General features: G+C 46.7%; 1 protein-coding gene across 1 annotated transcript in view; it reads left to right on the top strand.

The window, feature by feature from the left end:
* Window positions 1–26,718, top strand: part of Alk (ALK receptor tyrosine kinase) — a 643,754-nt gene that overhangs the window by 582,685 nt on the left and 34,351 nt on the right. The window contains exons 12-15 of the mRNA XM_027933420.2: window positions 10,361–10,523; window positions 20,003–20,153; window positions 25,587–25,718; window positions 26,490–26,634. Of these exons, the coding sequence (XP_027789221.1) occupies window positions 10,361–10,523; window positions 20,003–20,153; window positions 25,587–25,718; window positions 26,490–26,634 (591 nt within the window). The remainder of the gene's footprint in view (window positions 1–10,360; window positions 10,524–20,002; window positions 20,154–25,586; window positions 25,719–26,489; window positions 26,635–26,718) is intronic.

Here is a 26,718-nt window from a genome sequence, read left to right as displayed (position 1 = left end):
TCAGAATCACAATAAGATCCTTTTCTCTGAAGTTAGACTTCTAGTACCTTCCACCATCCACCAAATATGAATACCAACATTTAAATACTTTTCACAACTGCAAAGTAAAGACTGAGTGCTCTTCAGCCTGAAACAGGGAAAGACCACTCTCACCTGACACTGTAAAGTAAGATTAAACAGAAGAAGACATGCTGAGATTCTGAGGAAGCAGAGAAGAAATGAATCCATGTAAAATATTTATGCCTGGGATCATTTAGTGAAGGGTCAGATCGCCCTAAATAACTCATTAAGTCTGGGGAGCCCTACCAAGAAAAGATAAAATTATGCTTAGTGGGTTGATTCCAGGAGAGGTAGAAGATGCTGTAGCAGCAGATTCAAGGCCATGGTCACTGGGGACATCCCTGAGGTGAAATGAAAATGAAAATCCAGGAGTAAAAAAAGCAGGTGGGGGGATCTGTCCAAATAAGTGCTATAAAGAGGTTGATCCTAGCAAATGAGCTCCGATTTTTTTTCACGCTGTAAATTTTTTTCGAAGACTCAGAAAAAGGCTGTGATGGTGGTAACAGCCTAGAATTTTTATCTCTCTGAATCCCTACATTAAAACAGAGAAATCCTATATAAAACCAAAAACCCTTCAACTACACTTACAACAAAATTCAATGACAATTTTTCCTCCTCAGACTCCAAAATACAAGTGAGTGAGGACAAAGCATCACCTCACATCATACACAGTATGGTAGCATTGGTACAAGAGCAAGGAGAGGGCAGGACAGGGGGCCCCAAGAAGAGCAGCTGCTAAAGTGGGAGAGGCTCTGCCCCACCCAGAGGTGCCTGAGCACAAGGGGCCCAAGGAAAGAGCTGAAGGGCCCCGAGGAATCTGGCCAGGTCTCCTTCCCAGGAAAGCATCCACACTGAGAAGAAATTTCTAGAAGTGAGTCAGTATTGAGTAGGATGGGGATAGTAGAGACAAAAAAATAAGAGGATATCCAGGTAAAGTGGGCAGAGCCAGAAGCCTGGAGTACAAGCCGCCATGTTCTCAGGTTCACAGGAGAGAGTAGAGGGTGCCCCGGCAAGTTCAAAAAGTTCCTGACCCCCAAAAGCTCAGGAAAATTAATTTCACATAAAAACACATAGCAGAGAAGTATCAAGGTCAAATCCTGTACAAAATTACAATAAGAAAAAAAAAAGAACAAAGAGGACAGAATAACACCCCTGTAGAAAATATAGCCTACCAGAAAGATCGGTCCTGGTCTAAGTCAAAACAATAAACTCTGATTTCAACATGAGCTAAGACACTGAGGACATGACCCAAGACGTAAAAATAACATGAATCAATGTTTTAAAAGCTCAAAAGTTAGGTGATGTAGCTCTCAGAAAAGAATTTGGAATAAAAGGAAAATTTTCAGAAATGAAATATTAAACTAAAAGGAATGAAGAGCAAATAAAACAGTTAATGCCTTACCCAAAATAGAAAGTGAAAAGAATGACATTTTTAAATATCAAGAAGGTGACATCCATCAAGGAAGGGTAAAAAAAAAAAAAAATCCACTGTACAGGTAACAGTAATCCCTGAAGAAGAAAACCAAAGAACTGGAACAAAACCAATACTTAAAACTGTAAGTCAAGGCAACGATCCTTATCAAAACTGCTTATTAAAGGAGTGCAGTACACACCCAAGAACACTGACCCAGAGGAGCTATAGCAACACATATTCTGGGAAAATTGATGGATGTCAAAGAAAAAGAAAAAAAAAATGGGCACCTAAGGAAAATAGCAAGTGATTTGTTAAAGAAGGAAATTTAAATTATCAGAATTTTTAAAACAGTAACAGTTTTAAGTCAGAAGAAAATAGAGTAGCATATTTAATCTACTCTAGGCAAGAAATAGTATCAACATCCAAGAACTCAACAAATATTTCTTCCTTTGAAATCTACTTTAAAAACAAGATTCAGAAAATAAAAATAAGAATAGAAACATCAACATAAGTACTTTCATGACCATTAAACATAGTACTTATAGAACTAATAGCAAAGAAGGGTTAAATAGCAAAGAGTGACGTGTGTAATGACAGAATGCCCCACAATGTGGATGTAGTACAAGAAATGATAGGAGAATCGAGTGTACATGTACCAAAAAGTTCTCTAATTCCTCTCAATTTTTATATTAATAATGATGATAGTAGAGTAAGTATTGTTTTTCTAATGCTGTTGTGTGTATAAGGAAAGCTAAATTAAAATGATAGGATTTTCTAATTCCATTATCATCTGTGTTCTTGAGAAACATGATTCTCAATGTGAAGAAAGAAATACAGATGTAATATAGAAGAGGTTAAATTTTTTTAAAAAATTTAATTCCAAATATAATTGGAAAAAATTCATATGACTTCACCAGGCATAAGTGTGTGTTTCATATGGATGTAGGCTTATCCCGTTTACACACACACACACGCACACACACACGCACACACACACACACACACACACACACACACCACACATCGATTTCCTAGCTCTGCTCACTAGAACAGCCTAGAAACAATCACCCACCCAGTAGCAGTAAGCAGCCACAGCACCTGGCTCTCCTGTTTACAATACCTGTTGCCACTCATGGAAACCAGGGCTTTTAAGAAAACATCTGATTCTAGGGCTGGAAAAGAAACATTTTGTTGTGCCATGTCTTTGAGGATCAAAAGGACTCGGGAGGGGCTCTCACTTACCAAAGATCTGACAACTTGAGCTTCTACAGAATAATAATTGTGATTAGGGCAACTTTAGAAGATGATAAAGAACTAATCCCATATCTTGAAAATTGTTTGTAAAAAGAAAGAATTGAGCATAGGTAGTATCTTTCCTATGTGACTGGAGTAACGGAATTGAAATGAGAGCAAATATCCTTTATAAATGTATTCCAGTTTATAAATTAGGATAAAAAAGGGCTGGGGATGTGGCTCAAGCGGTAGCGCGCTCGCCTGGCATGTGTGCGGCCCGGGTTCAATCCTCAGCACCACATACAAACAAAGATGTTGTGTCCACCGAAAAAACTAAAAAATAAATATTGAAATTCTCATTCTCTCTCTCTCTCTCTCTCTCTCTCTCTCTCTCTCTCTCTCTCTCTCTCTCAAAAAAAATTAGGATAAAAAGATATAATTAAAATAGCATAGTTTTACAGCTCCTGATTAATAAATGGACCTGTACCCTGAGCTTCAACAAGTGCTAACATTAAAAAAGACAGTGATAATTAGACATAAAATACCTCCTGATGAAAGAACCCCACCTAAAGTCTTGCAAAGAGACCCAGCTGGGAATTTGCAGGAGAGAGGCACATGTTGAATTGTGCCATGGGATTGCAATCAGCAAAATCCAGAGAAAAGATATAGACCATGTGGTCCAGAGTCTTCAAAAGATAAAATAAGGAACAGAGGTAGAAGAGGATTCTATAGGTTTAAAGAAACAATTTCTTTTTTTAAATTTTAATGGTCAAGATTAACGACTATACCTAGGGGTGATGCACATTTGGGTAATAAAACTACTGAGAAATGCAAGGAAGTGATTATGAGAGAAGCCAGGAGACAATTCCTTTTAGGAGTAAGGAAGGCACTGAAAATGGAGAGGCCATTGAGGGTCTTATGAAGTCAGGGGCAATGTTCTGTTTCTTGACCTGGGCAGTGGCTAAATGGTTATTTGCTTTTTAATGACCCACTAAGTATGTTTTACATTTGCTTTGTGCACCTTTCTTTGTGCTTTGTTTTAAAATTAAAAGGTTAAATTTTCTCTCATCACTGAGGGGTCCCATATTGTCCTGCCATTAAATAGAACCAGTTTCATTCTCAAGTGCATACTTACAGAAATTGATTTCTTTCTTTTTTTGCACTTGCAACAGAACAAAGGAATAAAACAAGACTTTTAAAACCAAAGGTATTTATTATAATAATATTTACCAGGGCGTCTGATTCCATAGTATTCCTTTGGTGGTTTTGAGTTGCCTATCTAATTATAGAGCCAATATCAGATTAGATTGTGAAGAAAGGCACATCACTCTATTATTTAAAGAGTTGAGATAGGTGGTAGAGATGTTTTGACCCCACTACGATCACCTTATTTTCATTTTGCTCTGGAAGTTCCCACTGACCAAAGATGTGACAACTTGAGTTTCTACAGGATAATAATTGTGATTAATTAAAACCCAAAAATATGTTTAAATTCACGAATTCTTAATGATACACAAGTAATTATTTGGGCAATTTTAGAAGATGATGGAGAAGTAATTCCATATCTAATAAGAGAACAATTGAATATTACCATGTATAAAAAAAGTCACTTTCCAATTTGTGTTAGTCAGTTTTTTGTTGCTGTGACCAAAAGACCTGACAAGAACGTAAGACAATTCCTTTCAAGAGTAAGGAAGGAGCTGAGATTGGAGAGGCCATTGAAGGTGTTATGAAGTCACAGGCAAAGTGACTTAGAAGTCTCAGTCTATAGTTGGCTGCCTCCATTCTCTAACCTGAGGTGAGGCAGAACATCATGGCAGAAGGATATGGCAGAGAAAAGCTGCTCAACTCTCTCTCTGCTCAACCAGAAACAGAGAGAGAGAAGAAGGACTAGGGACAATATGTAATTCCCAAGGGCACCCCCAGTTCCTCCAACCATGCTCCACAGTTACCATCAGTAATCCATTTAAATTATTAATCCATTAAATAGATGAATCCATTGGTTAGGTTATAGGTCACATAATTTAATCATTTCACTTCTGAAGGTTGCTATATTGCCTAACATGGGGGAGGGATTTGTTTGGGGGAAGGGGGCACACCTCATATCCAAACCATAATACAATCTATGCCAAAGAATGGTGTCATATACATTTATGGATGGGTGACTGATTATATTTACTTGGATTTTGATCTGATTGTTATTCAGTAAGGTTTGGGGTACCAATCAAAATGGTTCAGTATGTCATAACTTTCAAGAAGTTTAGCTCAGTCGTTGGTTATAGACAAAATTTAATTCCATGGATCAGAATCAAATGGTGTAAATTATCCACATGAAACACTGAGTGCTTTTCTTTGGTACAACACTTACAGACCTTCAACACGAGGCAGATCCTTATTGTGGTGATTAATAGTGATAGTTGAAAACTTATTTTCCTTTGTACCATGCTTTATTTCTTTGCATTGAATTGAGTAGATGAGATGGCTTAGCAACAGTAATAAAACCAGTACAATTGCTTTCTAGCCCGGTTTTTTTTTTTTTAACATTGTGCTGTATATTACTAATTGATTTGTTTCTTCTTGAAGGGCTCTGCAATATACTTAAAGTGAAACCCAGTGCTTAATGGATTTTTTCTTTACTCAGCTGTCTATAACCAATCAGTATTTTCATGTGTGGGGGGTTCTTTTACACAATTTAGGTGTGAATGAGCACTAAACTACACTTGCAGTGTGTGGTGCTGTGTAGAACAAAATAAAGCCATTCCTTTTTTCTTTTCATAAATGACTTTTAATAAAATAGGGATTCATTTGTTTAAGTAAGAGAAAAAGGAAGGGGCAGATTTCTCCCTTCCCTGCCCCCAATCCGGGCTCCTCTCTGAGGGCCATTTGATTCTCGTGTGGCTCCACAAGCTTCAGGGGCCAATGAGGACCCTCTGCAGGGGAAATATGGAGACCCTTGTAACCTTAGATTGACAGCTCAGCATCAAGCCTGCCTCACTGCTGGTCTCAGTGGGACTTTAATCTCCCTAAAAACCAGAGTTTTGCCCTGTTGCTTGTGGTACAGTTCCTCTTTCTTATCTCTCTCTGCTTCCTGACCTTGTGAACATTCCAGTCACTGGATTTCCCTTTTGATACCAGCTGGCTCCCAGTGGCCTCTTGGAGAATTGACCCTGACCATCTCTTTTCCTGGGCTGGTTCTCTTGACCTATTGATGCCCGCACTCCACTAAGCTAAATTACTACTGGGGCCACTGTGGGGCTTTCTAGGGTTGAGGGTCCATCCACCACAGTACCCTGGCCAGACCCTTCATGGTGACTTGCCTACTGTCTGTGCCCGAGCAACCTTGGTATAGTCTGTCCTGGCTTGAAATGAGCTCAGGGATTGAAAAGGAAGAAACGTATCATTTAGAAAAGTTCGTGGGGACTTCCCCATAATCCTAGCACTATTTTTATCCTTGAACTTGGCTTGACAAAAAATCTGCATTTAATCCCTGCCTTAACCAATTATCCACTCACTGCATACGCTACAGAACAAGCTCTCAGCTGCTCTGAACTTGAATTAAAGGGAATACTATAACTTTGCCTTCAGCTATACAAAGTTTCAGAACGTTTAAAGGCATTTAATACATGTATAAAAGCACAGAGCCTGACTTACTTGGGAGGGGGGCAGTAAATATTGAGAGGTTTTGCCCCCTTCATGGGTGGATTTACCTCTTAGGTATCTAAGGTCCAGCCCCTACACACACCCAGAAGGAAAAAAAGCAGCTTCCACCTGCAGATCAAAGCTCACCTTGGTCTCTCCTATACCCCAAGATATTTGATAACTCTCCTGCCTCTCACCTGCCTGCTTCGGTCCATAGGTTGTGTCCAAAGCCTTCTACTCTTGTGACAGTGCTGAAAATTCACCTAGCTCCTGCCTACCCTCTCATGGTTCTAACCTACCTTAGCCTAGAGCTGATCTTGTACCTGCCAGAACTGCTAGGTCCTTCCTGCTTCCACCATCCCCTCTTCCAGATTGTTTCCTGTGGAACTTTACTAGGCCCACAGTGCCACCAGGCTCAGAGCCATAGTCCAACCCTTGGGCAAGGATCTGGAAAATATTAAAGTCTATTCCAAGCAAGCACCTTCACAGAGACTCTAGAAATAAAGCAGAATAGCAATTATCCTCACAGGTACCCACTGTTCTAGTGGACCCATCTTTAAAAAAACAGATTTCTAGCGTTAAGGAAGTTCCTAAGAAAGACACTGGAGATCAGGGACTCATGTAAGGATAATCTGAATAGGATGGAAGTCTTCAAGGCAGAAAGGAGAAGGAGTAATTCTCAATTTGGGCCCCTTCTTCAATGCTGACACGCTCAGAAAAACCACTTGCTCTATCCAGAATGTTCTTTCTTCATCTGGACAAAGAGGTAGATGGGACTAGTCTGTAAATCTGATTGACTATCAGGTTCTCTTGGAAAGGTTTTTACATAAAACAGGTATTGCCTTCCCATCCCCACCCAGAACTACTGAATCTGGATTTCCAGGTATCTGTATTTTGAGGGTTCTTAAATGGTTTGGGAACCGCTGATTTTGTGATTTTTTTTAAGGTCCCATCTTTCTGTGACATTCTATGAGATTTCAGACAAAATGAATGAAGGGAGCCAAAGGGAAGAAGCTTGAACAAGATACGAGAAGCAGGATAACCCTTGCAGAAGGAGTAATAAACTCAAACTCCATACTCCGAAGAAGTGGTGCTGGTGGGAAACATAAATTGATTCCAAACAAAATCGGGCAGATTTATGTGGGTCAGAGCCATCCAAGAGAGCAGGGAGCACCTCCATGCCTCAAAGGCTACTGGGAGCGCAGATTTCTGGCTGGATGAATCATGAGCCTGACCGGGGATGGCAAATTCTCTGTTCCCATGAAATCCACTTTAGAAAGACTTTCCTCTCTGGGCCTTTCCATCAGAAATCACTGAAAATAAAAACAAAATTTTGTGTAGAGAAACCACCTGAGACTACTATACATCCATTGAACTGGGAAAATACTGGTCCCTTTATTGAGAAATAGCCCTAGAGTCCCTCCTTTATGGGATGGGGGCATAAATCTTGAGATTGGGTGTCTGCTTCCCACAGTGAACATGAAGTTACACACTTTTTAAACTATATTCATTAGGCATCTCTAATGCTGAATGACCCTTTGCCTAGATCATCTTTTCACTTTCACAGAAAGCCTAAGCTAATCTCCATTTGTTCAGGTTAGAAAATTGAGGCTCAGAGAGGTAATATAATCTAACCCAGGTCATACAGCAGGTCAGGGGCAAAATCCAGGATGAGAAAAATTGGCACAGCTGAATCTAGAGCCCATGCCCCTCTTCCTGTCTCACCAGATGTCCTACCTGGCCAAAATACAGAAGCCTAGTATTCCTAGGAATGTCTCAAAACCTTCTGAGCAATGCTAGTTCAGCTAGATTGAAGCTAAAAGTGGGTCCCACTGAAGGCTGTCTTCCCCCAGCCAACTCTTGAGAAATAAAATTTTTTTTTTAAATACACACACACACACACAAACTCTTTTATTTCCATGATTGAATTAATCAAATAAATCACCATGCTTCTGTCCTCAGGTAGATGAGGCTACTCCAGAACCAGGCCATTTGCTATAGATGTAGATGGGTCTGCAGAATAGGCTTCGGGTTGGAGATAATGGGAGAGGTAGATTTATCAACTCACTTTCAGAACTTTTCTTTTTCTCCCAGCCCCACTGAGTTGAAATCCCCAGGTGCTGCTGGCATGGGATCCATATTCACAGAACCTCCCTCTGACCCCATTTCCAGTTGTCAGGGACAACACCAGTCCTGGATACAGATAGGTGCCACTGATACAAGTCAGAGTTTTAGACTTTGGGACTTCACGATGGCTTTCCTATCACTCTGCTTCTTTTAACATGCCAATCCAGCCCCAGATGAAGGAACTAGATCAAGGTCTCATAATCAGCAGTTGATGAGACTGTCTCCAAACCCAGGTGCTCTTGCTGATTTCCAAGCCATGGTCCATCCACTTCACACCGTTAGCACAGCCTGCAGGTGGAATTTAGGCTCTGGTAAAGGTAAAAAGGCAACTGGCCAACAATGTTCTGCTAAAATACATTTTGTAAAGAGTTAGGCCTTTGAACTATTAAGACTGCCCCCTTTATAACACAAATAGATCAGAAAATTAACCATTAAGCCATATATAAAAAAGGTAAATGGACTCACTACCTCCCAGTCCTTGAAATTATTTTCAGAAGTCAAACAGACCATTCATTTGATAAAAATGAATCACGAGTGCTGTGTTGGATAGCTGTAAGTATTGGAGCCCCAGTGGAACTTCATGCTTCTGACCTTGGGGCCAGGGCCCTCTCACAAAAGCCTACCACAACTGGCCCAGTTTTCAAATTATCAATCCTGCCCAGCATAATCTCAATCTGTTTGTTTATAATTGGCAACCCCAATTAATCTCTTTTATGTTCATCACTAAATTAGTTCAAAGTCTTCAATTTTTTTTCACTTTAATGTTTTAGTGAACAAAGCTATGTATACTTAAATTAATGCTTCCATCATTTCCTGTGGGTACAATTTGACCTAATCTCTCTTTAAAGAAAAATAATCTTGACAATCTGATAATGAGATTTTTTTTCTTTTAAGTAAAAATAATTTATCAAGAATACATTTTTAAAAGTTTTTCTAAGTTGTTAAAAAAAGAAAGAAAGAAAACTATGCTAGAATTGTGGCCAAAAAGAGATCTGAAAACTCCCCAAGGTCTGGCCTGGCTCAAAGGTAGAAAGTTTGAAAGGAAATAGCTCGGTGGTTGGTAATGAGATGATGGGGGAGGGTTTGTGCTGAGTGTTCCTGCAATGCCCCCAGAAAGCCATCCAAGGATATTGGGCAAGGACAGAGCTCACTAGGAAGTAGCCTTAGGAGAAAAAAGGCAAAATTTGACAAATTTGACCCGTTTTTTTCTTTCTTTCTTTCTTTCTTTTTTAATACTCTCTTTTGCATACAGAACCTGAAAGCTACTCTCATTACATTTCTAAGTCCAACTTGGTTTTAATAAGGAAGTTGAGGCCTGACGTTCAGGGTCTGTTACCAAGTGTCTGACAGACAGAGCCATAGCCAGGAGTGGGAGACTTCCTGCTCCCACCTGTCCTGGGTGCCTGGGCCAATGGTGGGGTCATGGGGCTAGTACTATGTCTAATTTCTATTTTCTGTCTTCTCAAAGCTACAAGGTTCCTATATGCACATGCCAAGCCTTTAGTAGCAGGTTAACGACAGTGATAGTAGATCAGATGGAGCGCCTATAGTTTGCCCATCTCTGTGCTGGACTCTATGAGAGACCAGGAGAATTCTAGGTCAGGTCCATGTCTGTGCCACATAAAAGGACACTTTACTCCCTCCTCAGATGGCCCATAGCACAGTATTACCTGGATCTTTCTATGGCTTTTTTCCCCTGGCACATAGTAAGCTCAAGAGAAATTTCCAGTTTGAATGGCTGATCAGTGTTTCTTGACTCAACCATGATACCATCTTGGAATGCATGTTTGAACCTATTGAGCTGACTACTTGGAGACAGTCCAGAGAGGCCTATGAAGAAAGCCAGGCCAGGCCAAGTGAGTGACTATCTCTCCTTTTGTGCCACAGTTCACTGGCTGTTCACCACATGCGGGGCCAGCGGACCCCATGGCCCCACGCAGGCCCAGTGCAACAATGCCTACCAGAACTCCAACCAGAGTGTGTTGGTAGGGAGTGAAGGGCCCCTGAAGGGCATCCAGATCTGGAAAGTGCCAGCCACTGACACCTACAGGTATGTATGGGAGAGGGGGAGGCCGGCCGGGGGGCAGACCCATTTCCCTGAAGAGGATTGGAGTCCTGCCTGTGGATGCATGTCCCTGAGGTGCCTAAGCATGCCAAGGTTCAAGGGCCACAGATGGCAGCCTGCAGTAAGGTGTAAGGGCTGGAGATCAAATCTGGCTCACACACTGTTGTGGAGATGAGAGGCATGCATTAGCTAGTTATATAAATATTACTAATAATTATAATTACAATGGACTGTCCTTTGAATACTACTTGATGTTCTTCAGATGAGACAAGGTGTGTAAAAATATTTGGAAAACAAAAATACTATGCACACAAAAGCTGATGCTCTTGTGCTTGTCCTTATCCTCTCCTGGACCTTCACTGTTTGCATGTAAAGCAAGCCATTCTCTGATGCTCATCTTCACCCCAATCCCAACTCCACAGTTTTCCACCAGGGCAAAGCCAGGCAGGAGGAGGCCTGATTTCCCTGTGCTACCTTGAGGCCACGGCACTAAGCAAAGTTTGTGGTGAGAGAGGAGGGCTGACTCCACATGTCTGGGTGGGTTTGGGGAATCGGAATTTCCACCTAGTTGCCAGGTGATACCGATGCCGCCTTTGAGAGCCTCTAAGTTCCTTCAGACCTGGGACTTAGTCAAGCCTGTGTAGTCCTTATCCAGGCTCTATGACGTCAGCAGGGCCCACACAACAGCCCCAACAGGGCCCACACAGTATCCCTCCAGTCACATCATCTAGAATCAGCCTCCAACCTCAGACATCTGAAGTGTGGCCTCACTGCAGCCTCCTCCACCCAGCACTACACCACTGGGCTAGCCAGGAAGCATCCTCACTGTAAGTGTTGGCGCCTGGTGGTGCTCTCCTTCCCCTCCCGCAGCTCCTCCCCATGTTCCAGGACAGGGGCTTCTCAGGTTTCTCTGTTTTCTCTCTCCAATTTAAGGGTGTTTTGTGATATCCTGATTCCTTGGCAAGTGTATTCTGGGGAGAGCCCTAAGTGCTTTTTAAGTGACATTCTGGGCAGGAACATAATAACAAGGTTTGACTGCAATCAGGTTAGCTGTTTCAGGTCCCACCCACCCTCAATAAATGTCCCAAAGACCTAGTAAGTACACCAAGCAAAGCCAGACCTCCCCTTCCTGCCCAGAAGAACCTCTCTGTGTCCCAGAGCAGGGAGGAAAGGATTCCTGGGGAGGGTTGATGAAAAGCTTGTTGAGAATCCGCCTTGTATTTCTCCTGCTTTTAGCAGTGAGGTGAGTGGCACTGTTGCTGCTGATACCCTCATGCTTTCATATGAGAAAACAGGAGTCAGAGAAGCTCAGCTTCAGATCTAAGACCACACAGTGACAGAGCTGGCATTTAAACCCAGGGCCTCCGGCTTAGAGTCTGTGCTCCTTGCACTGACACCCACATCTGGACTCTGAGAGGCACACAGAGGCTAGGAGGGACAGGAAAGGAGATTAGGCGTAGGAACATCTACAGCCCACCTCCAGGAAGCCTCTGGAAATGAGAGCCTAGGAAGAGAAGCCAAACCACCTGAAGGGAGCAGTAAAGTAGGCGGAGCCCTGCCGCAGTCCGGCTGCAGCAAAATAACCGGGGGGTGACGAACAACTGGTGTAGACTGATACAGCAGGAGTGGGAGCCGTTTACTGTAGGACAGGAGCAGTATATATACATTCCACACAGCTTATCTTAATTAACATAAACTCGATACAGCAGTCAACCAATAAGGAATCGCCACACTTAATGGCTTGCTGGCGTTACTTCTCAAACCACTCCCTCTGGCAAAATGCCAGGCACCATCCAGACTTGTTTACAGACTCTAACAGAGCCCCATCGTCCCCTCCCAGCCCAGGGCATTTCCAGAGCCAGATGGGAATCAGCCAGGAACAAAATATCAAGACTTCCCTGCTGCTTCTCCCACCGAAGTTCACAGTCAGGAGATGCCTGACCTGGGGTCCTCTTGGGCTTCAGTCCCCCTAGACATGGGGCCCACTTCCATATTTAGAAGAGGCTCTGCCCATTACTATGCAGCAGCAGAGCGCTGGCCCCGACCCAGCTGCTTATGACGATGATGCACCCAGCAAAAAGCCTCCTTGCGGGAGGAGCGCCTCCCCGGTGGGCAGAGAACTCAGCAAGGACAGCAGCAGGCAGCTGCAGAGGCATTTCCAGGGACAGACCCATTCCATAAGCATTAGCTCCTGCCTGTCCTGTTTCTGATGACTCTAGTCTGACTTCTTCAGATGGGCTCTGGGTTTTGAAAGATTTGGCCTGCCAGAGGAACTAAACTTATTAAATAATAATTAACTCACTTTCCCATGTATTATTAATCACAGCCTTATTAAGCCTAGTCAGGTTTCTGATCCACATGAAGTGCCACAGAATTGCCATGCTGCATTGATATAACCCCAGCTAACACTGGAGAACCGTTTCTACCCTCCCTTTGAAATTGAGACTATCTCGTAGTCCCTAGCATTGACGGGTGTTTGCGTAATTGATAACTTATACAAGGAGCTGTTCTTCTATTGAAACAGGTGTTTTTAGTCAGCTTTTGTGACAGAAGACATAACAAGCACAACTTAGGGGAGGGAAAGTCTACTTTGGCTCACTGTTTCAGAGGTTCAGCCCGTGGTCGGCTCACGGCATCACTCTGGGCCTAACGTGAGGCAGAACTTTGCAGCAGAAGGGCCTGGCTAAGAAAACTGCTCAGTTCATGCCCATCCAGGAGCAGAGAGAGTTCTGCTCGCCAGGGACAAAATATAACCTCAAAGACACACGGTCATGACCTGTTTCCTCCAGACACACCCAACCTGCCTACAGTTACCACCCATTCAAGTGGCCCTATGATGTCTCCACTGGTCGTGGAGGTGAGAGGAAGGGGGCTAACACTTACCAAACACCACATGCCAGGGTGGGTGGGGCCTCCATTGCCTGGGCTTCCTCTGGATGTATGTGGGTGAAAGCACCCTCCACTCTTAAGTGGACCCATCTCCCACCCTCTTACTCATTTGCCCACCACAAAGGAGGAGGCCCAGAAAGCGGGAGCTGAAGGAGGGGCTGGGAAGAGTAGAGCCAGGGCTCCTCCTCTTCTCCCCCACCTTGCCTCTGCCTCTGTCAAAACAGCAAGGGGTGAGGGGGTCATATTCCATGCAAGCCCCCTGCCCTGGTGTCAGTACTTGTTCCCCTCCTGTTGTGCAAATCTCAGTGAACCACAATAATTACCTGTCTGGAGCCTGTGCCTGACCCCAAGTTTACCAAAGTGAGTGAGAGCCAGCCCCAGCCCCAGCCCCAGAGGAGCGGCAGCCCTGGGGACGGTGGACTTGGGGACAAGCATTTCCATGTGATGGAGAAGAAAGAAAATGGATGTTGACTCAAAGTACCACTGTCAGAGGCCAGGGGAGGCATTTCTCCCAGTCTTAGTAGGTGAAGAGCTTCCTCGAGGAGCCAGAAGCCAGAGTCCCATCTGACGGCAGTAAGAGTGGTCTCCAAGGAGGCGGGGGGGGGGGGGGGGGGGACGGAAGGAGCAGGGTGGCAGGTGCCTGCTGTGGTCCTGCAGGGAGTGGGCCAGGCTGGGGCCAGGCCACTGGAGCCTTGCTTCCCAGATGCCTTTAGCTCCCTCTGGTGACTGCGGGAGGTGGGAGGGACAGAAAGGAGCCCCAGGCCGGCAGAGCAGGTTCCAGGCAGTGCTGTCATCCAGGCTAGAGAGAAAGGGACCACAGCAGGGCAGGGAAACGAGGATGGAGAGGAGAGGGCAGGGCCGGGAGGACTGGGAGGTGGGGGACTGGGATTTGAGAACTGAGTGGATGGGTGTGGGCAACACTCAGGACAGCACCCACGTTTCTGGCTTGGGGGGTGCAGGGAGCAAGGAGAGTGAGTATCAGCCACTCTTCTAAGGAGCTTGATGGAGAAGGGAAGGCAAGGGTTGGGCACATGTGACAGGCACCTGGTTAAGGGGGACTTCTGAGCCAAGTTGTTCTGCAGGAGACAATGTCCAGAGTGTGCCTGAGGAGGTGGGTGGTGCACGAGGGAGAGGGTGGGAGGCCACCAGTGCCCACAGAGAACGTGGATTAGAGAGCCTGTGCTGGAGGGCGGGGAGATGGCAAGAACCTTAGCCTCATCTTAGAATGGAGATGGACATTTAGAGGGGCATTTAGAGAGAGTGTGGAGTGCCCACAGAGAGGCAATCGCTCAGCTGATCACCCGAGCCTCTTGCTCTTTCTGAATCCCCCGTCCCTCCAGCCCCCCGTCCTTCCTGCCTGCCTGCCTCTGTAGACTTCAGCACCCCTCCCCCCGCCCCCTCTGCAGACCACACATAAAAACATTTGTCAAACACGGCCCACAGCTCCTGTTGGCAGTTCTCACACGGGGCAGTCACTCTTCACACATAACGTACAGGGGCCCCAGAGCCCAGCTGGAGCCAGCTGACCCAGGCCACAGCTGTTCCTGCTGGTCTCCATCAGTGACATTCATTTCCTTACCTGGCTCCAGGGACCAGCGTGTGCAGCTGGATAACCGTAATTCAACCCAATCCACAAACAACCATGGACACACACACACACACAAGCACTGAGCTGCAGGATGCCTACTGTGTGCTGAGCACTGAACCATGGGGCTCCTACTGTGGGCCAGGCACTGAGTAGGTACCACAGGACTCGAGGACATGACTGAGACTCCAGAGTCTCATGGTCTCTGGAAAGACCACAGGGCAGGAAAGTTCCGTAGCAGCCCACAACGCCCATCAAGCTCTGGACACTAGTAGAAGCGATGTCCCAAAGCATGACGAGCTGCCTCAGTCCTTGCACAAGGGAGCCCTCGCCATGAAGAGCCCAGAGCAGGCAGGGGCAGAGGCAGGGGGTCAGGCCAAGATCAACGAGCTGTCAGCAGGACAGAGTTAGAGGTCACTGAGGTCCCTTCCAGCTCTGCACTGTCAGGAAGGTGCTGAGGAAAGAATAGACCAGACCAAGTGCCCAGCTCATAGATACATTAGGAACAGGACCCAGTGACCCCTGAGGAGCACACACCTCCCCAACAGGCCCCTCTAATACCAACCCCCAGGGGTGTCTCCTGATGGCCCAAGTGACCCATTTGGATGGTATGACTGTACATTGGATCAGAAATTCCCTGCCGCCCAGTCCCTGGCCACACTGGCAGGCCTCCGGTGGTTCTGAGGTCAGGCCAGCCAGATCTTAGCATCCTGATTTCACAGATGGGGAAATTGAGACTGAGGAGGGAGGGACAAGGCCCCAGCAACAGTTGGGAGTCAGAGCCCTGACGTCTCTCTTGGCCACACCCCGGTCCACCCAAAGGTGGTACAGGAGGGAAATGGGGTGCTCTGTGTTCCCCTGAGTGGGGGCTCTCTCCTCCCTCTCCTAAGTGGGTACAGAAGCCACCAACATGCTGCACACCAGCTGTGCTGTCATTTCCAGATCCGGCAGGCAGTTGCTTTGATTTGCTGCTAATTCTTTATTTAAAAAAGATTCACAACTCAATTACATCAGGTAACAATAGCTCACAGTCAATAATACAAAATGCAAACCCAATAAACATGCATTCTGACCAGGGGACATGGATTTAGATGAGGGGGAAAAAAAAAATTACAGCGTCAACTCTTTGAGAGCAGGATCTTGTAATTTCCAGTAAATTGGAATCACTGCAAGTCATTTTCCCCACTTGAGTGGCAGGTATATTAATTTCTTGTCATTTGTCAACCATCAAAAATAAATTGTTTGCAAGGGTCCGGGAGAGCACTTCAGAGATTTGGGCTGCAGTTGTTATTCTGACGTGAGTGTGATGTTATTATCAGGGTTTGGGGTCTTCAAAAATGCTAAGACTGGCTTGTGCTTCCCAGGCTGTGTACAGGGTGGGTCCCAGGGGAAACTGTACAGCCTTGACCCAGATCTCCTTGGCCACACTCTGGTCCACTTCCTGCCCCCTTCTCGTTGGTTTTCCTCCTTCTGCCTCCCAGAAGCCACCCCAAGGAGAGGAGTGGACAGGCTCACTATCAGGAGTGTGGCTATCATTTGTCACTCTCTGGTTGTCCTCTAGGCACTGAATTAGGTCTTTATAGGAATTCTCTCATTTGCTTCTCACAACTATTTTTTAAGGAATTATTATCTCCCATTTGTATGCAGGGAAACTTGGGGGCTCAGAGAGGGTAAATAAATTAGCCAAGGTCACACAGCTAGTGAGTAAGCCTGTCAGAGCCTGAGCCAGGGAGAGACAATCAAGGCATCTCAGGCACATTTCAGGAGATTCTGGCTCCCAGGGTCATCAGTGCCGGTGAGCACCCGGAAGGAGGGGCTACAATGGTCTCACCTGCTCTTGGTTCAAGTAGCAGAGCTTGGATTTGGATCCAGGTCTGTCTGCATTGTCACCCTTTTTTTACTCTGGCGCACCCCATTCCCAAACAGATCAGTCCTACAGTAGCAACCAAAAGCTTCCAAAGGAAGGAAGCTCTACATAGTGGAATTTCAGGCTTCAGGGGCTGATGAGGGAGCCACCCCTTCCCAGGACACCAGCAGTTAGTCCAGGCGGTCAGCTGCCTACTCCCATGACGTAAGCCAGTCCCTAGTCCAGGGTGGGAGCCTGGGGCTGAGGCTACCACCCGGCAAAGTAAACTCTGGGCACTGACACCTGATTGCCAAGTTCTACTGTCAGCTCTAGAATACGTGGAGCTGACTCCAGCCCAGAGACCTCCATCGTGAACCATCTGCACCCTTTTCAAATCAACTATTTACCCCATACGTGAGGCAGGGTTATGACCTTATTTCCTTCCTTGGTAGTAGAAGCTGAGGTTCTGAGAGGTTGACCAAGTTGCCGCAGGTCACACAGCTCCACAGCGAGGGGCTATAACAAGCATGTGACTCAGAGCTCCCGGCTCTTTGCAGCCTACCCCACTGCCAAGAGCCAGGTCAAGTCCTAGGAGGGAGCTGCCTTTCCAATTTGGTTAAGGGGTAGAAGAAATAGAAAAGATTTAGTGGGGGAAAAAAAAGGAGTCAAGAACAAGTCTCAAATATAATAATAATTTGACTAAATTTAAACATATGAAAGAGTTCAGAATTATTCATAATACATGCAGATTGATGCAAATGGATATGCAAATGAGACAGAAAGGAATTAACAGGGTAAAGCTTACCTTTCAGCCATAAGTAGGAGTGGGCAGGACAAGGACATAGGTAGAAGTCTTCCAAGCAAAGCACATCTTCAAATTGAAATGACTCTTTTATCAGCCTGGCCCAGCCCCCGGAGTAGTGAGCAGGGAGTCCAGGTCCCATTTCTGTCCTGAGACTGCACATTCTCTGGAAGCCACACCGCCAACCCCCGTTTCCGCCTTCTACCAAAATCTTTCCTTTTCCTCAGCCTGTCAGCTCTGTCCATCTCTAGTGGGTCAGAGGGGACTTGAGGGTCGAAGGGAATTAGAATGAGCTGGTGTCTTCTCAGGCCTTCATCTTTATCCGTCCACATCAGCCTCCTAGGAGCATACGGGAGAGGAGATGGCCTTTATAGGAAGGGAGATGTGTGGGTCTAGACCAGAGTCTGCCAGTGGCCAGCTCTGTGAGTTGTTTAATCCCTCTGAGCCTCAGTCTCCTCATCTGTCAAATGAGAGTAATACCCTCTCCTATTTATGGCTCTTGAGATGACCTACACATGTCAGCATGCATGCTGCCCACATAGTAGAGGATGCGCTCCCTCTCCAAACCTACAACCCCATCTTCCCCATTCCAGCTGCCTGCTGCAGCCAGACTTCCCAGAGGCTCCCTGTGTCTTCACTTCCGGTCACACAAACCTGACTCCTACCCTCCACCCCTTTCTACTTGTCTGACAGATGGGGAGCCATCTGTCAGCCCCACCGTGAAGCCAACCTCAGTCCTCCACCCCACCCCAGCCCCACAACCAGCAGAGGTCCTGGCACCCGGCACATCCTCCGGATCCCTCCTGGGCCTGATCACCTGACAACCCACACTTTGCAAAGGGACTCGCAGCATCGTGAGGCTTTCGTGCCATTGTCTCTTCTTGATGTTGAATGGTCAAGTGAGTCTGGGAAATAATATGAGATTCTTCTTTTGTGGTAGAAGAGGACCTAATGGTCCTCTCTGACCTTGAAGCCCCAGAATGCCCTCCACTTTGCCTTTTCCAATAGCCACCCCATGGTGAAAGTTCTCTTCTCTCTTCTCATAACTAGGACCGTGTCCCCAGTTTCTTGGTTAGTTTTTCAAGGATCTGGAGCCCATCTCAGGTCTCTGATCCATACAACCTGATACTGTTCCTGACATTCAATAAGCTCCAATTGGTTTCTGAGCACCTGCCAGGCCCCTGGACTGGGCATGAGGTTCTCTGTTTGCATTCCATCAAGAAGGCAGGTCCTCACCTGCCACATGGCTGAGGTCTCCAGTCTCTAGGCTCAGCTTTGCGGTAGAAAGCAGAGGACTCTGCCTTGGAGGAGGCCCTTCCCATGCCCAGATCATGGGAATGTCCTAGAACTGTCTGTGGAGGAGCCACTGTATGCCCACATGGGCAACACTGCCTTGTATCTCTTCCTAGTTGTTCATAAAGGACCTTGGATCTGAAGGGATGGGATCATGCAAATCCTCCCTCTCCCTGGCAGCTGGTCTCTGGGGAGCCATCTGTTGGCATACGTTAGCTGGTACACTAGCTGTCTTCCAGACCTGCTGCTCTTCTGACATGGTTCACAGACTGAGTCTTTGTCCCCCAGCCTTGCTCGACTTCATCTCAACAGTCTTAGAGGCAGCAGACACAATCCCACGTCCCCATGCTCTGTTTTTATTTTCATCGTGACTGGTTGTTTGTTGTCTGCACACAGATTGCTCCAGAAGGAGTTACTGACAGGACAAGTAAACAGTCTGTGCTCATAAACATGTTCTCCTCTGCCTCTGCCGTGGAACCTCCTTCATTCGGGACCCTGCGGGGTGACTGCAAAACTTTGCACAAAGCCAGCTGCTATTCCAGCCACTCATGCTGCTGATAACAAGTACTCACTGGGGGCCTATTTTGTGGCAGCTACAATTCTCAGACAACCTGTCTGCCTTCCTTTTATCTTCATAACGTGTGTAGCTTAGGAGGGAGCTTTTCTTCTTGTCCCCATTCTACTGATGAGGAACAGAGAGATTAAGTTACTTATCCAAGGTCTTATGAGTCTTTTGATCTTGGACTGGGAAATCCAAAATGGCAAAGGCTTAGGTATTTGAGAAGTCATCACCCCGACCTTATTCTGTGTGTGTGTCCCCTCCTTCTCCCTCTGTCTCTTCACACCTTTCCAGATTCTTCTTTTCCTGGCTCTACATTTCTCTCCTGACAGTGGAGGAAGAATCCCTCCCTACTGGCCTCAGGAGGCTGATGTGGGCAAGAATGCTCAGACATGACCATGGCAGCGATGCCCCTGGAAGCCACTGGGTTGGCAGGAAAGGGGTCAGTCTTCTTTCTGTTGCAGGAGCCAATGTGCTTTGTCCATTGCAGCATCTCAGGCTATGGAGCTGCCGGAGGGAAAGGCGGGAAGAACACCATGATGCGGTCCCATGGCGTGTCTGTGCTGGGCATCTTCAACCTGGAGAAGGATGACATGCTGTACATCCTGGTCGGGCAGCAGGGAGAGGACGCCTGCCCCAGTGTAAGTGCCCAGAGCAGAGGAGGCCTCTTGGAGGACACCAACATCCAGCACACTCCTGCGAGTTCACTTCCAAAAGCTGCAGGACTTGCCCCCAGTTCTGCCTGTAAATGCCCCTCCGCCCCCAGTGTCATGTGGTTGCACAAGAAAGTAGGTGATGTGTGGCTATGGGAGTTTTACATCCCCACGGGGACCAAGACTGAAGCATGGGTTTCATGATTGACCTTTGAAACCGAAGGACTGATTATTCTTCTCTGCAGAAGTATAAGTTGGAGTCATTTCCTGAACCTCCTAGCTAGGGCACTGTTATATTTAATCATGCTATTACAAATAGAAAAATACCAGCTTAAACTTCTTGTTCAGCTCGATATCACAGAGTCGTGGCCACATATAGATGCATATAAATGCACAAAAGAAGTTCTGAAAGATACAGCTAACAGTGGCTACTGCTGAGGACAGGACTAGATTGGGAGGGCTTGATCGATCATGTCTGGGATTGTTACCAAAAAAAAGGGATTTTTCACATATTATTCATTATGTGTGTGATTAAAACATAAGCCAAGATCCAGAATAAATACTGTGCAGCCCAGTTCCCACATTTTATAGGTAAGAAAAATGGAGGCCACAGAGGTAAAGGGACTTGTCCCAAGTTACTCACAAAGTGGCCTAGAGCTCAGGGCTCTTATTTTTCCTGTGCCCTTTACCTGCCTCAGTTTCTATAGACGTTTCCCCATTCATGCTATAATTCATCCCTGGGCATGCCTCTGTAGTCCCAGAGACAGCCTGACATTGTGTCTCTGACCCTCTCGGGATAGGTGACCAGCTGTCCAAGAGGGAGAACGCCAATAGCAGGAGCTGAGAAAGCTGGGAGTGGCCTAAAATTACCAGGAGGATGAGACAGAGGCAATTAGTTAAGTGCAGCCGTGCAACCCCTGGATGCCCTAGTTGTTACCTCTTGCCTGTCTGTGTTGGGGGCAGGAGACAGGCCCCTGGCCATGCTGGCTGTCTTAGCAGAAACTCAGGATGCTGCAAGGTGGATTGGGCCAGACCCCAGCCTCGCATGAAGTACAGCTTTGCTTGGGGTAGGTGCCCAGGCAGGGAGCTGGGTTCCTGTGCCCAGGGAAGCTCCTTCTCCAGGAACATATTAGAAAGTATCCTGGGAGTACAGGTAGGGAAACAGGGTCTATTCACAGCAGGTCAGTTCACAAAATAAATGCAGAGCTCCTAAGAGCCAGGCTGTGACTGAGATTCCTGAGGATGGCAAGCAAGAGTAGAGCTCAGCTTTTCTCTCTGTCCCATCCTTCATGAGGTGAAGGCGAAGAGCAGAAGTAAGCTAAGAGGAGCAACCTTCTGTCTGAGAAAGGTCACCACTTCAACTTTTATTTAGCAACTATAATCAGGACTTTCCAACCTGCTATAATATATTAAGTCATTAAATTACAGGCTGCTGTAATTTTCACAGGAATTCATTGAGTGCTAATGCAATTCTTTCATCTAAGCAGAAAGATTGCATTGACTTCAGCAAGGAACTTTTACTTGATTGGATTGTAATCAGTTATGTCTTTTCACAGGAACGTGTCTTTTTTGTTTTAATTCAATTGTAATCCACTTGTTCCTCTGGGTTGCTGCCCTTTATCATTTTTATTAATCAACCTATTTACTCTCAATCTTAGTGGATACACAGGGAGAGTCCCCAGGGCAGGAGGAGGCAATTCTCAGTCAAAGACACAGAGAGCCCCCTCTACTGATTGGGTGGGGCATAGCATGGGCATAAGGGGAAAGTAATTGGTGTACCCTGGTTGCTCCAAGCCTCCTGAGTTGTTGGGAAAGGGAAAAAACATATTTTCAGTTACTATCTCCATCCCTAGTTCTGTCTAGAAAAAAAAATAGTGTCTAGAGATGATCTTGAAAGAATGAAGTTAACTCTAAGAATTAAACCACAGGATTTGGCAACTTTGCTAGTTCAACTGCACATTTGTGGAGGTCGCTCTTTCCATGTACCTGGCCACCCCTGCGTGTGAAATGGGCTCCAGCAGCTGGAAACCCACCACCACCACCTCACACACACACACACTCACTCATTCACTCACTCACACACTCACCTGGCCCCTGCTCCTCCCGTCCTTCCAGACCCACCCGGCAGCAGAAGTTGAAATCAGGCTTCCCCACCAGAGGCACTGCTGGCATTTTGGAGCAGATATTCTTTTGGGGGTGGATCTTCCCAGTGCATTGCAGGATATTTAGCAGCATGCTGGTTCTCTACCCACTTGATGCCAGTAGTGTTCCCCAGAAAGGACAATCCAGGGTTCTATGGGAGCAAAAGCACTGGTCTACGTGTTAAATCCCATGACCACCATCAACCCCCAGGCAAGTATTATGAAAAATCAGCTCATGAGCCAGATAACCCTCGATTCATTCAAATTTATTCCACAAATATGTGTTGAGTACCTACTGTGTGCCAGTCACTATTCTAGGAACTTTGAGGGGGGAAAAAAGTCATTATTCACAAGGAGCTTATGTTCAAGCAGGGGGAGGAGAAAAGTATCTGGGAAAAGAAAGACCAGCAAAGGCCAAGTCCCTGAGGTGGGAGCCTGTCGTATGCCCATGGGAATCAGTAGAGGGAGCAAAGAAAGGGGAGGTAAGAGAGGAGGTCAGGGAAATGGTGCTGAGCAGCCCATTCTAAGGACATGTTCAAGCCATAGGAGGTGTTGAGCAAATAGTGACATAATAGGGTGTGTGTATATCAGAAGACTCACTCTGGCTTCACCATGAAGAGCAGACTGCATGGGCTCAAGGGAGGACTCAGCACAATGAACCCAAGAGCTATTGCATTAGTCTAGGCAAGATACAAGGGTGACAGTGGAGATGGTGAAAGTGGTTGAATTCTAGGCATATTTTGAATGTAAAAATCCAAAAAATATTTCCTGCTTCATTAGACAAAAAATTGAGGGGGGGGGGGGAAGAGTCAAGGATTATTCCAAGAACAGAGTGTGGCCACTGGAAGGAGGAAGCTACCATCACCTGAGTTGGGGAATGTGGAAGGAGCACGTTGGGGGCAAGATCTGAAGGTCAATGTCAGTCTACACTGACATGGAGGGCTGTAAGGCGTCAAGGGAGATGCTGGATGGACAACAGGAGGTAGGCCACTGGCAGTCAGGAGAGAGGTCTAGGGTAAAGACATAAAGCTTGGAGAAATCAGCATAAGGCTGAGATGGTTTGAGATTGCCTAGGGTGTGGTACAGGTAGAGAAGAAAATCAAGGAGGGGCCCTGGGGACCAACAGTTGGAGGCTAGGAAAAAGAAGAGAGACCAGCAAAGGATACCAAAAAGGAGAAGTTTGTAAGGTGGGAGAGGATTGGAGGGTGTGGCTCCTGGCAGGCAGGCAGAGAAAGTCTATCAACTCCAGTAAGACACAGGCTGAGAATGGACCATTCCTCACCCCCAACCAATTTAAAAGGGTGTCCTTGGAGCAGGAGCAGTGGAGGATGGGCATGGGTCCCTATTTAGTTAAACAAAAGGCCATCCTCAAACCCCACGGCCCTCTCTTCCTCACCCCAACAGTCCCAGATTCTGTTCTACTGAAACAGGCATTCCCCCTGACCCCGGGGGGGGGGGGGGGGGTGGAACCCAATGCTGCCAGCCAAAGAAGAAGAAGAGAGGGAGCAGGGTCTGGGGGGTGGGCCTTCTTAGCATTGTTGGTTTAAGCTGGGCAGCACCTTGATTTACAAATGGAGCCAGTCCAGGGATGTGAGGCACCCACCCACACGGCCCAGCAAATCTCTACCAAGAGCTGTCAGTAACCCAGTGTGGACTCAATATCCTATGTAGCTGGAAGCCCACACTTCCTCCCTCATACCCTGGACACAGCCTCAGGACACAGCCTGCAGCCCGTGCCTGCCCCAGCCCACCATTAGAATGCTCCCTTCCAGCAGTCTCCCTCCAGCCTGAACAGGGTTACGTATGCATCAGAGAGAGATTGGTTCTCTACAATAGCAATTCAGAGCCTTCCATCCACACTAAATCCACTCTAAAAAATATCAAATTATTTCCATCATTAAATCCAAAATGCCATAAAACAAATTGCATCTCGGCTGTTTATCTGGAAATTTCTCTAGTACTCATTGCTGGCATCCCTGAATGCTTTAGCATAAGGAGTGGCTCAAGATGAATTGCCATGTCCACTGGCTGGTTACACAGCACCACTTGATGGAAATTTGATGTTTTATTGGTTTACTTTCTCCAGTAAGTGAAAGAAAAGTCATTTTCCTCCGAGGTCAGGCTGATGCTTGGAGAATTCTTCTGAGCTTTGGTGGCCGACAAGCAGGTGCAGCTATTCTTGAGGCAATACCCTGGTTATGCAGGAATTCCAGGAATCTGCACTACAGAAATTTCCAGCACAATCCCAGGGACTCCTAGACCTCTGAGTCCCCGCCAGGAATCTGTGGGGTCCAGAAGTCAGTGCAAATAAAATAATAACGGCAGCCAGCTATCCAGGCCCTGACGTGTGAGACACTCAGCTGGCACCTTACTCACACTGTCCCACCAACCTGTCCTTCATTCCTGTCCCACAATGGAGGACCAAGTCACCCAAGGTGGGTGGTGAGTGCAGAATATCTTCCTGCAAGGTCCCCAGGTAAGACCAAGAGCTCTATGTAGGGCTGCCAGGGATTTTTAGAGACAAGAAATGGGACATTAGCTGGAAGGAATGAGAGGTCCGAAGTAGAGAAATTACTTTCCCAAAGATGAGCGGGGAATGAAATCTGAGTCCATCCTTCCTCTGTGTTTGGGGGGATTCATTTTGCTTTGTTTTTCTTTACTCTTCCCATGATGCTTCAGAACTGCACCTTCTCCAGAACCTTTAGCGGCTCCATTGCCTAAAAGAGGAAACCCAACTCTCCTGATTGCATTCAAGGGCTCCTGCCATGCCCTGTTTTGTACCCTGAGCCCTATCTCACCACACAGGGGCTCACACTCCTCTTCCTGACAGGTCCTCCAGGACCATCTTTCTGTCCTAAAATGGATTTCTCTAAAAGCAAGAAAGTCCTATACTTTAACACCCCGTTTCCCACTTGATTTCTGCTGCTTTCTCCTCCTGGAATAACAAAACTCCCCCGTTCTCTGTGCTAATACCCCCTGTACCCTTCCAGGCCCAAGTATAAGCCACCTCCTGCAGGCAGTCCTCCCTGACCACCAAAAGCAACAAACCTCCTCCTTGCTCTCCTCACTCCTCATAGCATTTTGTATCTAAGCTGACCTTGTGCTCCTTCCCTAACGTGGCCCAGAGTGAAAATTTTGTGTGTATGTGTTTTTTCTGCTCCACCCAACTGTAAGCTATTTGAAAAGGTTCAGATCCCAACGTTAAGCCTATGAGATTCGTCCGCTGGAAAGTGATGAACCCTGATTTGGGCACAAACCTAACATGCTTTTGTTTCTACAGACAAACCAATTGATCCAGAAAGTCTGCATCGGGGAGAACAACGTGATCGAAGAAGAAATCCGCGTGAACAGAAGCGTGCACGAGTGGGCAGGAGGAGGAGGAGGTGGGGGGGGAGCCACCTACGTGTTTAAGGTAAGGTCCACTTGGCCAGATTCCCAAGGCAGTGACTTCTGGGCCTCGTGGGGTTGTCACCTCGGGACAGCACTGGGACGGAAAGCCCTGAGGTACTCTATCCCCCTAGAAAAGATGAGGAGCTGAGACCTAAAGGAAAATGGGCCCTGTCTGTCCCAGCTCTCCTCTTACTATTGATCAGCTCAGGTTCACCAGTGCTTTGCCACCCCACCTCAGGGCTCCAAGAAGGTCCTCTGCCCTCTTGGGCCAGCTGTCTGTCCTAAGGTTGACCTTTCAGATATCATCTGAGCCAACCAGAAGCAAAACTCTGGGAATTTCTGCCATGGGACGGTGAGGCTGAGGGTTTGATTTTGAACGTGGGGTCAGAGCCAGAGATGCTGAAGAGTGGAGAGGAAGGGGGGAGAAGAAGAACTGCTTCTAATCACCAGCACCCAGAGGTCCAAGGCTAGTCTGAGAAGCTTCAGGAAAGGGACTAGGATAAGTGGCCTCCAAGATCCATTCCCAGCTCCAATATATATAATGTAACTATATACAACTATGCATCTTCACACGCACACACACGCGTGCACATTTACGTATACCCTTGATTTTGCATCTCTGATAGAACCCCCACTGATACAAGAACTATTGGGGCTCTCAAACCATCTCAGACCAAGAGGTCACCCTGATGCCCTGCAAACAGCCAGGTTTAAACACTGAACCAAGAGCGCGGGATCTCCAGAGTGGACGTCCCTCTCAGTTTCTCAATCTCTGAATGTCTCCCCTGGCCAGATGAAGGATGGAGTGCCGGTGCCCCTCATCATTGCAGCCGGTGGTGGCGGCAGGGCCTACGGGGCCAAGACAGACACATTCCACCCAGAGAGACTGGAGAATAACTCCTCAGTTCTAGGGCTGAACGGCAATTCCGGAGCCGCAGGTAAAGCCCCACAAGCCCACCCCCAGAAATCTCCCACAGGCTTCAGCTCACCAGGCTGCCATTAGGCACCCTGAAATGCTGGGA

This window comes from Marmota flaviventris, chromosome 14 (assembly GCF_047511675.1).
Source record: "Marmota flaviventris isolate mMarFla1 chromosome 14, mMarFla1.hap1, whole genome shotgun sequence".
Classification (NCBI taxonomy): Eukaryota; Metazoa; Chordata; class Mammalia; order Rodentia; family Sciuridae; genus Marmota; species Marmota flaviventris.
Note: the sequence above shows the minus strand (reverse complement) of the source record. Positions and strands in the feature narration are given on the sequence as shown.